The sequence below is a fragment of the Propithecus coquereli genome, unplaced genomic scaffold, assembly GCF_000956105.1.
Source record: "Propithecus coquereli isolate 6110/MARCELLA unplaced genomic scaffold, Pcoq_1.0 Scaffold111, whole genome shotgun sequence".
Classification (NCBI taxonomy): Eukaryota; Metazoa; Chordata; class Mammalia; order Primates; family Indriidae; genus Propithecus; species Propithecus coquereli.
In genome coordinates this window covers 4,664,942-4,679,164 of record NW_012135081.1, presented here as the reverse complement: position 1 = coordinate 4,679,164, position 14,223 = coordinate 4,664,942, and the positions used below count along the sequence as shown (strand labels likewise).

At 54.6% G+C, this 14,223-nt stretch overlaps 1 protein-coding gene and 2 long non-coding RNA genes across 3 annotated transcripts; 2 read left to right on the top strand and 1 right to left on the bottom strand.

Moving 5' to 3' along the window:
• The first annotated feature begins 418 nt into the window (after window positions 1–418).
• LOC105818227 lies at window positions 419–1,974 on the top strand. The gene is made up of 3 exons (XR_001137879.1): window positions 419–533; window positions 1,280–1,356; window positions 1,667–1,974. It is a non-coding gene; the product is annotated as an uncharacterized LOC105818227 (long non-coding RNA).
• A 4,920-nt stretch (window positions 1,975–6,894) lies between these two features.
• On the bottom strand, window positions 6,895–12,021 carry HOXC10 (homeobox C10). Its single transcript, XM_012654156.1, has 2 exons — window positions 11,154–12,021; window positions 6,895–7,991 (listed from the first exon to the last, which is right to left on the bottom strand). The coding sequence occupies exons 1-2, from the start codon at window positions 11,902–11,904 to the stop codon at window positions 7,714–7,716; spliced, it is 1,029 nt and encodes a 342-aa protein (XP_012509610.1). The 5' UTR covers window positions 11,905–12,021; the 3' UTR covers window positions 6,895–7,713.
• LOC105818219 lies at window positions 11,645–13,197 on the top strand. Its single transcript, XR_001137878.1, has 3 exons — window positions 11,645–11,688; window positions 12,084–12,203; window positions 13,000–13,197. It is a non-coding gene; the product is annotated as an uncharacterized LOC105818219 (long non-coding RNA).
• Window positions 13,198–14,223: the final 1,026 nt, after the last annotated feature.

The following is a 14,223-nucleotide window of genomic DNA, read 5'->3' as shown; positions in this document are numbered from 1 at the left end:
ATCTTCTCTTATGGGCCTCCGCTATTTGAGAGAGTCCCTCAAATAGATACTGTGGCTGTAAACAGACACCCCCTTCTCTCCTATCCCCCTTTGAACGCCACCTTCTTTTCAACTTTTGAGCTGTCTGTGCACCCTGCCTGCCCACCCAGCGGAGGCAGCGGAGCAGTCAGTATCACCAGCCAGGATGCCTACAGCCGTCAAATCCCTCTAGAAACCAAGGAGGAGAGTGTCGCCTTCCTTTCCTTTTGGGAGCATGAACTCCAGGCCCTCCCCACTCAGGCCCGGCTGTGGATCAGGAGGCAGGCCTCGCCCACAGTCTCCTCCCAGCCAATGCCTCATTTTCCCTATGCCTTGTGGAGAGAGGGGCCTTGGGGAGGGGGGCTAGAAAAGGCTGGGAGTCCCAGAGTCCACTAGGCCGAGGTCCCGAAGGTTCCACAGCTTCGTGTGGGTTGTAGCCCCCCATTCTGCACATATGGAGGTGGGGTGGCAGGTCAGGGCTCTGCAGCAGACCTTCGGGCTTCCCTCAAATCCAGGTTTGTAGGTGTGGGGGCACAAAGGACATGAGGGCACCAAGAAGGAGGGTCTCATCTTCCTGGGGTTTAGTTACTTCTGAATCTCCTGCCGTACTCCACAATTCCCCCTCACCTACACCACTCCCTTCAATTTTCCGCGGCACCGCTGGGGCAAACCAAGGGACTGGAGGCCGCTGGGAGGCCCTGTTGGGGAGGAGGGAAGCCCCAGCTTTTGCTAGCAGCTCTGCGTACACTCTGGTTCTCAGAGCTCTCTCCCGCCCCCAAAAGATTTCACTGGGCACCAGAGAGCCCCCTGAGGGGGAGGGGCAGTCTTACTCCATCACCTCAAACCTGGGCAGCTGCCGCCACAACCAAGCTAGCACAGTGGGAAGGACGGACAGACAGGTTAGAGTCATCCCCTCTCCCTGCCCCAGCCTTCCTTTTAGTGATTTAAATTCCCTCCGGTTCAATCCGCACCGTCAAGTTCGGATTAAATTTAAAACAGGCTTTTCCCGGTACCCCCAGCGGGCCATCCTGGCCTCGGCAGGCAGGGAGTCGGCTCCCGGCTCCTCAGCACCCGCCCTGCGCGGAGGAGGCCGTGCTCCATTTGCTTTCATTTTCCTTCTCCTCCTGAAATGGGCTAATTTCACCTCTCCGCTGCCCTCTCCCCCTCCCCGCCCCCTCCCCAGTTCTCCTCTTCTTTCCCCCCTTCTCTCTCCTGATCCCTCTTTGTTGGGAAAAACACACCCACACACAACTCCTCCTAGCTAAGGCCTGCGCTGGAAGCAGAAACTGAGTTCTCCTGGCCTGCAGCGAGGAGACCTGCGTCCTGCCCCCACCCCAGGTGGGTATCTGGGATCCCTACACACCAGGAGTCAGGCCCCCAAGCCCAGCAGGAATGAAGCCCCCAGGGCCTGTGAACCTGGCCCTTTCAACGCCATGGCCTGCCCGGCCTGCATTCCCGCCTGCGCCCCCGCCCTGCAGCTCCGCAGCAAACGGGGCTGTTTCCGGCTCCCGCAACACAGTCTGGTTTTCCAGCCTGGGGAGTGGCTGGAGGGGGAGCCGCCCCAGAGGTAGGGCTGCGCTCTGCCCAGAGCCCCAGTGGCCCTGAGTGCCTTGTTACCTGATCTTTTGTATGATGTATGTTTCGCAAGGAAATTTGCAGTGACTTTGGAGCCCAGACTGAGGAAGCAGAGGTGGCGAAAGGAGAGACAATACCGGCCCGAAGTACAATTAAGGGGCCAGAGCTCGTCTCTCCCCCGCCCTCCCTGCCCGACTGCAAGCTGTCTGGCCTCAAACCTCAGGGCGACACGCGAACCTGGAGCCGGAAACTCAGCCCGTGGCGGAGGCAGCCAGAGGACTCCGCATCCAGAAAACAGGAGGAAAGCTCCCTTCCAACTTGGGGGCGCCTTAACCAACCCCGCTGAGTTGCAGAGAATCCAATGAATGAAACTGCACATTCCGACGAATTTCCCCGATTTCTCCCCCAGCCTTTGGAAGGACAGCCCAGTGTTTGAGACTTCTCAGACCCACAAGCAAACCGCATCTCCTGAGGCAGACAGACTCACAACATGAGTGTGAGCCTGAAATCATATACAGGTTCAACATTCCCGGAGGAGGCCTCTTTGCCAGGCCTGGCGGGCGCCGATCTCCCTACCTTCTCTCCCTCCAAGGCCTCAGGCAGAGAGACCCAGAAGACTCGGTCCCTCTGGCTTGGTCCAATCCCGCCTCGGAAGCGCCTTCGTTACCTGCTCCTCGGCTCCCCATGGCCACAGATGCAGGGCAGCCGCCTCCCGCCTGGGGAGGGAAGCCCCGGCCACCACAGCCGCTGCCGCCCGCCCTCCTTCCCTCCCTCCCTCTTTCTCGCCCTCCCTCCCTTTCTCCCTCCCTTGCGCGCTGCCGCTCTCGGGGCCCTCCCGCGGGCAACCTGCTCTGGACCAAATCCAGGTATCTCCGAAAGAGAAGAAAGAAAGGACTTCTTATGTGGAAAAGAAAAAAAAGAAAGACCCTTAACTGCATTTATTTTTCATGCTCTGACTATTGGTCGGCCTCAGTTCAGACGTCCCGGACACAGCCCAGCAGCCGCAGAGGTGTGCGGGGCCTGCTGCCTCGCCCACGCGGACCGCCGCGCCCCGCGCACTGCATGCTCCACACTCTGGGCCGCCGCCCCCCGGCAGCCCAAACACCCAACAGACCTCAAGGTCCTTCCTACAGACTCAACATCCGGTTGCCCGCCTTGCCGCTGGCCACAGCCCCCGAGCCCTCCGCTCTGTCTACGACCAAAGTCCACACACAATCCACCTTGTCGGTGCTCTCGCGCCCTTACCGGACACCCCTCCTAGCCAAGCCGCCCTCCGGGCCATACTCGGGCTGCGGTCCTGCCTGCCGGGGACTTCGAACCTCGTCTTCTGCACGACCCACACAAAGCCCTGCGCCCTGCCGTTCCCACCCACAGCCCCCAGTCCCCGCTGCCGCCACCCCCTTCACCTGTTCTTCAGAAGGGCTGCATCTCCGAGCTTAAACAAGGCTGTGGGCCTGGGCGAGGTCCCAGGGAGGCCACAGCGGATCGGCAATGCTGAGCCTCAGCCCCCGCAGCCGGCGAGACATCTCAGAGACCAAGGTTCTCCTTGGCGAGCTCTTGCCTTTTCCTCCTTCTCCCGCAAGTCTCAAACACTCACACGCCGAGAGTTCAGCTCTATAAATCCTGCTCCTCTTTCCCGTATCATAATTAAAAAAAACCAGTAGGGGAGGTTTTAACTTTTATTGCGATTTCTGGAGTTGGGCTGCGGAGCATATATTAAGTTTACGCTTATGCGCTCTCGGCGGGGAGGGTCCTTTAAGAAATAAAAATCCATCTTAATATCCGCAGACGAGAGAGATAATTTTTTCCCTCCTCTTCACGCTGTTCCTTCTGAAGACTCCCTTCCAGCGAAGCGAATAAATAATTACCATCGCCTTAGCCATGATCCACGGCCTCAGGGCCCTGGGGTGGACTCTGACCACCAGACTGGCCCTCACCTTGGCCCTATGAGAACTTGCTCCATTTCTTGGGATTTGGGGTAGGGGATACCCCAACCCCTGGCTCTATGGACCACCCACTCATAAGCCCACCAGCTCTGAAATAGGAATGGGAACAGAGGGACCCAAAGCGCAGAAGTCGTTCATGGGTGAATTTCGGCCCATCGGGGACACTGTCTCCAAGCCAAGTGCTCCTGAGCACCCTACCCGTGTCTGGAACTCCCTCCACCCCAACTGGCTATGTGCCTGGGGCAGCCTGAAGACTCAGAGGCTGCTGGGAGTTCCCAACAAGGGGAGCCCCTTGCCTGCTTCCCACCAGCTGGCCTGCCTCTGTGGAAACATCTCCATTTCCCTGAGAGCCATAGAGAGATTGGAGTACTTTCCTGCAAGGGAAGAAATTTTTTTTTCTCCCACAAAGGAATGGGAGACAGAAAGGCTGACGATTCAACTGGGGAGATGAAAATCTCTATTCCCATTTTCTCCTCCAGCTTTCTTGGGGGTGAAAAGAAATCTCTTTGTATGAAAGAGAGGGGAAAAAAATAAATGAATATGCCTATAAATATCTACAGGGGATTTGAGAGAGCCTGGAGGAGACAGAGAGATAGAAACAGAGACCTACACTCATCCGAGGTCATATATTCCGTGCTCCCCTGCCCCAGCACATGACTGCATTAATACAGAACTCTATATATTTTGTTACAGGGACATGATTTTGTTCCCCTGTTTGAAAGTTCACGATGTTTTAATAATCATAATAATTACAAAGTAAGAGAACCAAGAACCTGACCTTCTTGTGGCTTCTCTTTCCCAGTATCTCTGAGAACAGGGGTGTATCTCCTCAGTCTCCCTGAGCCCTCCCCCTTTTTTCTCCAGAGGCAAAGAAACCTCTTTTGAGAACCTTCTCTCTAGCAACCTGGGCCAACATTGAAGAACCAGAGAGGAAAAGGAGTGCAGGAAGCTTTGCAAAGTTTTACATTGCTCAGATTTCCTTCTACCCCTCTGCCCGCTGGCAACAGCCAACAACATGATAATGGTGGGCACACGGGCAGCCTCTGTTCATCCAGACATTTCCACACAGCGCCTGACAGCCACAGACACACAGACCAAGGCCTACAGACCACAGACAGCTAAACAGAGACCAGAGTCAGGTTTTTGGCCTGATGTTTCCCAGTAAGGTGTGTGTGTAAGTAGGGGGTGATTCTACTTGGACTTGATGGTTTTCCTCTAACCTACTAACACCCCAAATATGCCTTTCCCCTGGAGATGGAGCTATAGGAGGGGAAGGGGAAGTGGCTGGGCTGGCATTTAGAGTTATCCAACTCTTGGGACCTCCAGGCACCCCCCACTTTTCTAAGGAAGCTCCAGCCTCAGCCAACTGGAGCCATATTCTTTCCTTGGAGGTGGCAGGTGAGAGAAGCTAACCATTCCAGAGACTCCCTTCTCTTTCTGTGCTCTTCTCTCTCCTAATGATTCTGCCCCACCCTGCTGCCCAACTGAGCTGGCCCGCCGGGCCACCTCTACTCAAACTCCTGAATTTCCTTGGAATTGACTGGACCGTCTTTGTCTGTGTCCATCAGCTGGGCCCAGGAGACAATAGCTGCAGGAAAAACTCCTCTCCCTCAGTCTCAGGGATTGGGACAGGCTGAAGATCGGATCGCATAGAGCAGGGTTCTCCAGACTTGTCCCGCAGCCCCACTCACAGCTTGCCCTCCTTGGTCTGCACCCACTTTGCCCTATCTAGGAGGGGGCTGTGGGGCAGTCCCACTGGGGAGGGAAGGAGCAGGAGAGGTGGGTTGGGGCCCTCGACGAAAACCGACTGATGTAACTCAGGCAGTTTCTTGTTGCCGAGTTCAAAACTCAATCCCAACAACATGAAACTACCTAAGCCACAGATCAGCTGAGCAAGCAGGGCGGGAGATTCAGCTTTGCATCTATCCGGAGGAGAAAGGAAGGGGGTTGAGGAAGGAAGAAATTCAGCCCCGTCCCCCTTTCCGCCCCCACAACCTCCCTAAGGACTAGAGAGTAGACTTTGGGTGGCTGGGTGAGTAGGGTGTCTGACTGCCTTCATCACTTTCTGGTCTAAAAAAATTGCTCTGGGAAGATCTGGTGAAATGGGACTGCTAGCCACCAAATCCCCGCCCCATCCCCAGCACCGCAGTGGAGCTATTCCCCTGCATCTGGCCCTGGCCCTGAGGGAAGCTGGATCTTCCTTCCACTCTTGAGCTTGGTCCTCTGTCTTGTCCATCTGGCTTTCCTGCGCTTTCCTCCTAGACTTCCCCTATCCTCTCCCTCTCTCAGCTTGATTTAGACTTCCCAGTGAATACGGGTGGCCGAACCACAGCCTTGTGCTCTGGAGCCACTTCCAATCAGGCCACTTGCCTGGCAAAGCCCCACAGCCAGGGAATGTGGGGAACAAGAGCCTGGAAGAGCTCACGCCCAAACCAGCAGAAAACAGGAAAACCTAAGCTTCAAGCTCCAACCCTGTCTACCCCCTCCCCCCTCAAACAGGCGACCAGACTGAACAACACCTAAACCGGAGTGTCTACCTCAAGGCAACCCTAAGTGCCCAAGAAGATAAAGAAGCCAAATACCACCAATTTACCCCTTTAACCGCCTAACCCCACAGCAATGGGCCAGGGAGGGGAGGAGAGGGAGCTCACGGTTGCTGCCCTCCGCTGCCAGCAGCCACAAGACAAGCCTGGGCTCTCAGCAAGCACGGATGCCCGAAACACCTTCCTCCAGGCTCTGCCCGCTGCAAGCCAAGCACCTGGGGACGCCTTTAGTCCCCACTCTGCCGCCAAGAGAAGAACAAGAAACCGCTTCTCTTACCTTGTCGCTGCCTCCTCCTCCTGCTCCTGCTGGCGCTTCTGTTAGCTGCTGTCGAGAGGGGGGGCTGAGCTCCTCATGCCCCTCCAGCGGTTAAGTTTATTCCTCTCCTTGGATAGGTGGGGGCGCTTGGGGTGCCCCCCACCAGCAATGGGGTGCGCCCAGCCCAGCACCCCAGACAATCAGATCCGTCTGCTCCTCAAGATTGCAGTTTGCTCTCTGCCTCTTTCCCTCCTCCAGTCACCTTTAAATGCATCTTTTACTGCAGCACCACATTATATTTGCAGATCATAAAATCCACCTCTCGCGCGCACCAAGACCGTCCTGACATTACTGTTTTATGACCTTGACTTATTGTGGTCACCTGGATAATATTTAAATCAACGTTATGGTCTCTCACTTACATTAAACCCGCCACGAGACGTTCTAGAAAGGCTCTAGGAGATGAGTCAAACACAAAACACACACATCCACACACTCAGCCTCTTTGGGGGAGGGGGGTATTGCTAAAAGACACTAAAAACAAAAAAACCACCCATTTGAAGATTACGATTCTGGAAATTTATTAGGATTTTTTTCTCCATTAAGGAAGCTACATGCAAAAGTTACAACATACAGAATATCTTTAAATAACACAACTCGCAGACAGAGACAGGGCAATATTGAGGGGGGGGCATCCTTTGCTTTGCTATGTTCTATTTTTAATTTTTTTGTTCCTCTGGATGGAATTTCTGAGATGTTAGTGGATAGGGATGTGGGGGTGCTGGGAGGGGTGGGAGAAAAGCAGAAAGCAGTACAAATACGAGACTTCAAGCAGATTCTCAGAGCGACTGGGAGGTAAGGACACCGAGAGGGTTTGGTGGAGGCGCTGGGTGCTACGACAAACACACAAACACTAGCTGAACTTTCCAAAACGTCTATTATTCTAAGGAGGAAATGCAGCAAGGAAGGAGTGATTCTGACTGTGCTCTGCGAGATTACAGACCCTCTCTGGTTGATTTTTTCCTTTTTTCCCCTACAAGCGGGTGGATTCGATCTTAACTTTGCATGGAGAACAGAATGCTGTGTGTGAGCGCGTGGGTGAGCGAGGGGCCGACACACACACCGATCACACTCCCACCCCCACATACGAGGGCACACGCCGGACCCAATGCCCCAGCACCCCTTTCTCATGCTTCAGGTGGAAGCATCTTCGCAGCACGAACCATAGGTCCCTTGGAAGGAGAGTCTGAGGTCTTTGCCTTTTTTGCAGGCGCGTTGCATTTATACTCAGGCAGGAAAAAAAATATCACCAGGCACAAAGGGAGGAGGGGCGGGGAAAGGAAGGAGGGGGGAGGGAGGAGGGGAGACCGCACACTCAGGTGAAATTAAAATTGGAGGTCAGTTCCCGGATCCGATTCTCTCGGTTCATTTTCTTGAGTTTCATTCTGCGATTTTGAAACCAGATTTTGACTTGTCTGTCTGTAAGGTTAATGGTCTTGCTAATCTCCAGGCGGCGCTCTCGCGTCAAATACATATTGAACAGAAATTCTTTCTCCAATTCCAGCGTCTGGTGTTTAGTATAGGGGCACCTCTTCTTCCTTCCGCTCTTTGCTGTCAGCCAATTTCCTGTGGTGTTTTCTGCCTTTATCTCCTCTGTTAAAAATAACATTATTTACATAAGTATCCCTCGAAGACGCAAACCCTCTCAGTGCCGCAGCCTTTGCCAGCCTGCTGTGGGGTGGCTGAGGGAGCACAGGGGAACTGCTCTTGCCCCATGGGCCTGCCTGGTGGGGTCCTCTTGAGTTCAGGGTTCTTAAAATTTTTTTAGGATTTAAACTTATAGGGGAGAAAGGGAGGAGGTTCCTGTCTCCAAACTTTTATTAAATTTAAATTACCCAAGTCCACCTTAACCTATCAGATCCTGAGCACTCTCACTTTTCCCTATCTTACTTTCCTGGAGGAGTACCCTAAACCTTGCCAGGCCCTCCCTTCACTCTGTTCCATTCAAGCTCTGGAAAAATCCAGCCAGATGGAAAAGTATTTTCCAGGGCCCAAACCAGAGTACAGAGTCCACCCACAGCCCAGAGCAATTCCTAGAGAGCTTTGACCCCTTTCAACTCAGTGGAGGGACTTTGTCCCAGCCGCTGTGGCCAGAGGCCATTGCAGCTATCCCTGCACCAGGCTCCCAGCTCTTACTCCCACCTGAGTTGCCACAGAGTGACTCTGCCCCATTAGATCTCCCCGGTTGTCATCTCTTTCTCCCCTGGTCATTTCTCCCAGCTGTGGGTAGCTGAGGCAGGGGAGCTTGTGGGAGCAGCAGAGGTCAGGGGCAACAGCTCTGGGGAATGCTAAGGGGTCTCCGACAGGTAACCTAAGGTCAAGGGAGAGAGATATCCTGAGGAAATGTAGCCGCCTAAAAATCTCCTGCCCAGTCTGTGTATATGTAGCTGTGTGTGCCAGATATATACACACCTATACGTATGTACACATACACATAGATATATACACGTGTCTACTTCTATAAGGAAATACTGTAGTATGGTGTGTATTTCCCATATCTTATTGACAGCTTCTCTCCATGGCGCACATTCTTGCTGAAATGGACCAGCCTTGCTCCTTAAGCAGCAGAAGGGAACTTAGCCATCTCTTTAGGGAAAATCATAGAGTCCAAAGACCTGAGGGGGAACCTAGAAAAGGACTCTGTTGATGGTTCTGAGCTCTCTCTCTCTCTCTCTCTCTCTCTCCTTTCTATGCCAAATGAAGCTACCAAGTTCCTGATCTTATCTTGATGGGGGTGGGGTGGAGTGAGGGCCCTAAGGGAACTAAGAAACACCAAAAAAAAAAAAAAAAAAAGCAAACTTGAAGTTGCAGCCTAAAAAATCTGAATGTTCTTAATTATTCTCATACCACTGCACCTGCAGCTTCCTGCTAAATTGTTTACAGGCTCTCCACATCTAGCTGTGCCTTGTTTATTCTCTTATTGGAGTTGTTGGATTTGGGGGGGAGAGGGCAGAAATTGTAAATGGGGAAGTTTAGCAGAAAGCTCTCTTGCCTCTGCTGGTGGGGACAACAAAAATTAAGGGAGGGGTAAGAAGGGCAAAGGATAGGCTAAGGGGGATTAGTTGGGATGGGAGGGCTCACTCAGATTGTTGTGGGGACAGCAGGAGAGAAAGGGAAGCCTACCAGAATGGGTGCAGGTCGAGTTAAGAGGTGAACTTGTTAACCTTGACTTTGCTTTTGGTGGGGCTAGAACTCAGCTTTTCCTATCCTAAATATGCTCCCCAACCAAGCTCAGGGTCTGTAGAGAGGGTATAAAATTAAACCTTCACATTGCACATGTGCCACAGGGAAGGCTAATGGGTGTGGACACCTTACTCTCCCCCTCATCTTCGAGAACACACCGTGCTCATCTTCTGGTCAGTATCTTTACTGGCTGATTTGTCAAGGCCACCTTTGGAGAGCAGATCCAAGAGAATTAGGCTCTGCCCTTGCCCGCCAAAAGACTGCCTGTGCATGTGTGAGCGGGCATGCGTGAGTGTGTGAGAAGCATGCAAGATGGGTGTGTGTGTGACACAGGTCGCCGTCAGGCATGCGTGTGCGTCGCATCCATATACAAAGCACCAGAAGGTCCAGGCCACCCCAACCTGCTCCGCTCTCAATATTTCATCTGCCTCTACACCCAATGAGCCCCTCTTATGTACTGTGGCCAGTAGCCAATGTCGTGGGGAGCAGGTTTATTCCTCCCCGTTGGGCCTTTTCCTTTTCTGGTGCTTTTTGCTCCAACTTTTCAGGAAAAGTCGTTCCTCTCAGCCTCCCTCCCATGCTCCTGTTTCCTCCACATTCTTTCCCCAGGTATCAGAGAAAGGTCCTGAGGCCTTCAGTTGCTACAGCAGAAATGAATCTTGAACCCTGAGCTTGAACTCTGGCTAGGCTTTCTCTCTCTAACCAAAATCACAATGAAATCGAACCAAAGCAACATTCTCTTTCAGGAGAAAACCTCTTGCCACGCACACAGAAATTTCCCAACCACTCATTTGTAAAGCTGCTTTTGGAAACCAATAAAAAAAAGTGAAATTTAACTAAAAAAAAGAGAGAAAAGAAAAAATTTAAAAGAGGAAACAAAAAACAACATTCCAAATGCCCTGTTCCAACGCCATCCCCAAGCCAGGCATCTGGAGGAGGGAGGGACGTGGCGTGGCGGGCAGCCCTTCACCTCCACCTCTTCCGGCCCCAGCCCCGCTGCCCAAGGCTCCTAGCCGAGCCAAAAACCAAAGGAGCCCAAACCGCACGCACAAATCAGACCCACAAACAACAAATCGCGTTTCACAGAAAACAATTTTCAACTGGGAAAACGCAGTAAAGAGAAATCCCCCATCTCCCAAGCCTTCCCTAGTCCCTGGCCCAAGATCGCCATTTTAAGCTTTTTGCAAGCCTCTGACCTGAAGAGGGGGCGGGATGGGGGGCACATTAGATCCCCAGGACACCAGCATTGAGAAAGCAAACCAAAGCCAGCACGCGCCCTCGGTCACCCGTCCTGGGCAGCACACCGCGCCTGCAGGCTGCCAGCGGTGCGCACCGCCCCCGCCTTAGCACCCACGGCCGGGCCGGCCAGGCACCTCCAAGTCGCCGCTTACCTTCCCCAGCTAAATGACGCGCCACCAGCCTGGAGCTCAGCAAACACTAGTCACAAGCCGGGGCCGCATTCCCAAGACGGTTCGGGGCCTCCTCGGCCCAATCCTCTCCCCTGCCCCCCGCCCTGGCCACGAAGACAAGTACCCGAGCGTCCCAGCCGGCCCGCGGCCCAGGCGGCCTTACCTTTCGCTTCGTTATCCGAGGTGTCTGGGCTGGAGTCGGCGGTCTTGGCCCGCTCCTTTTCGCTCTCCGAGGGGCTACCTTTTGGGCCCGCCAGGCTCTGCTCCGTCTTGATCTCATTGGGGCTGGGGGTCTGGCTGTCGGACTTGGGGGTCTCTGGGAAACTCACTTTACCCCCGAGCTGAGGCGACTCCAGATGTTCGGCGCGCGGGTTGAGACTGGCCCGCTGCTCAAAAGGGGCTTCGAAGTCGTTGGCCCCGGCACAGTGGGGCGTCTTGTCCAGCGCCGAGTAGCTCGGGCTGGCGCGGTAGTAGCTGGGCACGGGCACCTCGTGCTCCCCGAGGCAGGACTCCGGCAGGGGGTGGGAGTAGAGAGCTGCCTCAGGGCCACTTTTCGCCCGCTTCTCTGCGCTGTACATGCAGCAGACATTCTCCTCCTTGACACTAGGTGGGTAGGAGCAGGAGGACAGCGGCCTGCCAACAGGTTGTTCCAGGCGATAGGCGGCTTTGGGGTCGCCCCAGGAGTCCAGCTGCGAGAGGTAGGACGGATAGGTGTTGAGGGCGAGGTTGGGGCTGCCGCCCTCGTCCCTCTTGGAGAGCGAGGGGGCGAGCCCGCAGCCCCTCATCACCCCGCAGTTGAAGTCACTCCCAGATTGCATATACATGCCTGCGCTCCGGCTATAGCGCTCTCCTCCGCCCGGCGCAGCCAAGGGCTCCGGGTACGAGTTCGGAGTTACATTGCGAGGGCATGTCATTTTCAGAGAGAGGGGTTTTTAAGGAGCAATACTACAGCGGAGGAGCTGACATCTTTTTTTTTTTCCCCCATCCGGGAGGGGGGGCGCGGTTACAGGGGAGGGAGGAAAAAGAAGGGGAGGGGGGGAAATATCAGCTCCATAATTATCCGCGCATTCGGTCCTCACCATGTGACGGCTAGACCAATGGGATTTGAAAATGGCCTTGATGATTCAGACGGCCGTGACGTCAGCGGGGTCAAGTTGTCGGCAGGCGGAGCGCGCATCGTGGAGTAACAGCGCCACCTAGCAGCTGCCTCGGGGTAGGGGCACCGGAGCCCTTGCCTGCGAACAAAGGAAGCGACCCCCGGGCGGCAGGGGCCGTAGTGGGGTGGAAGGGGATGGGGGGGTTCTGGGGAGAGTGGGGTTTGTTTACCCGGGAACCAGTCTGTAACTCCTGGCGAGTGGGGGTCGGAGAGGGGGTGAAATGCGGGAGAGAGGGAGAGCAAGGCAACCCAGGGCTCAAAACAGTCAAATTCAAATTAAAAGGTCAAGACACGATTCAGGTACTTATACCCCTTTCTTCATCTCCCCTTTTCATCTCTTCGGAGCCTGCCCTCGCTTCTTCCCTTGGGGTGGGAGCCGGGTGAGGGTTTCTGGGGTTTTTTTGGTGGGGGGAGGTCTGACAGAAAAGGGGAAAAAAGTTAAGGAATCCCAGACGGGACTAAAGTTTCTGCTCTCCTGCCTCCGCGTTCCTCCGGCTTGGCCCTTGAGGCTGGGAGCTTGGGGACCTCGGGTGCTGGAGGCTGGTTGAGTTGCAGGTTCCCTGTGGGGTGGACGGGGGACTCTCCAGTCTCTGGGGTAAGTCAGGGAGGCGGTCACGGTCACTTCAGGGCTGCTCAGGAAAGAAGGTTCCGAGTGGATGTAGGGGTAGGGCGAGGAGGAAGCCGGCGACCAGAGGCACCGGCTCCCTGATCCCGGAGCTGCGGCCTGGGCCTGGAGGGGTGGACGGCTCTTGGGTCACTATCTCAAGGCTTTGGCCTGGGAGCCGGTTCTGCTGCTTTGCTCCAGGCCCTGGCGGCCCTCGCTTTCCGCTTGACCTTGCCCCCACTAAAACAGGGAAGATTCCTGGAGAGAAAGAGGGAACCGGCGGAGCCTCGGCCAGTTTGGAGGAGTCACGTATCACACGGGAAACTAGGACACAAAACGCGACAAAATCCGACCCAGAGAAGTGTGTACAGAGAGAATGGGCTGGGAGCATTTTTGAAAGAAGAAAGACCGGTCTATTTTTGTTGTTTTTTAATAAGGGGAAGAAATAAAGGGAAACGTATGTTCCAAATAGTTCTTTCCGTTTCTCCATCGCCTTTCTTCCAAAGCGAACTAAACTCTCCACCCCTTCCTCAGGAAACGGAATCCGGAGAAAAACTTGTCTTTCCGGTGGCCCCGCATTTTTCCCTGGATAGAGCCTCCGGTTTCGACTTTCTGAGGGGCTGGATGCTGGCGGGGAGCGCACTGAAGCCCGAGCGCCCCGGCGAGGAGGAGTGAGGAGGCTAGATCGCTTCCAGGGAGGCCCGAGCCGGCGCGGCTAGAAGACTGCGGAAAGAAATCCGCCGAGTTCCCCCATCCAAGGGCGGCGAGCGAAGGCGCAAGGGTTTCTGAACCTCCGGAAAACTGGAAGGAAATGTGGAGTATGTGACTTGCTTGCAGGGCCGGCCAGGGGAGATTTGAAATGGTTTTGTGTTTTCATTTGCAGGGGTAGCCGTGGCCTCAGCATGGGGGTTGTCCAGGGCAAGGTTAGGCTGTTTAGGCCCCAGACGAGACTTGGGACAGCCTGGGCAGCAGTCAATCCAGGGAGCCATTTGTCCCACCGCCCATCCCGCGGGAAACGGCCGAGACTTTATGGCCACTCTGTTTGTATTATCTGCATAAGTCTTTCCCCACCAGTTTGATCGAAACCGTTCCCTTTTACGAGGACCCAACGAAAATTTCCCGTCATATTTATCAGCCGGGGATAAAAATTTAGTATGGGAACTGATATCTCCTCATTTATGGGACGATGAAATTAAAGACCAAAGCAATTGAGAATTATATGGCTTTGGGGGGTTCCCTCCCCCCTCTTTCACATCTCCTTTATTTTCCTGCCTGGTGTGCTTGTCCCTGGAGTTTAGTGTCCCAGTCCCGCCATTGCTTCCCCCCCATCCCGGTTTTGGAGTCTGCTGGGCCATTTCCTCCACAGCCAGGTACCCCTTGGTCACCTCAGCTTTTCCTGATTTTTCTCTAGGTGTTAGTAGCTGGGGTCTGGGACGGCACTACCACAGCCTTTGCCCAGGCCAGGCTGGGATC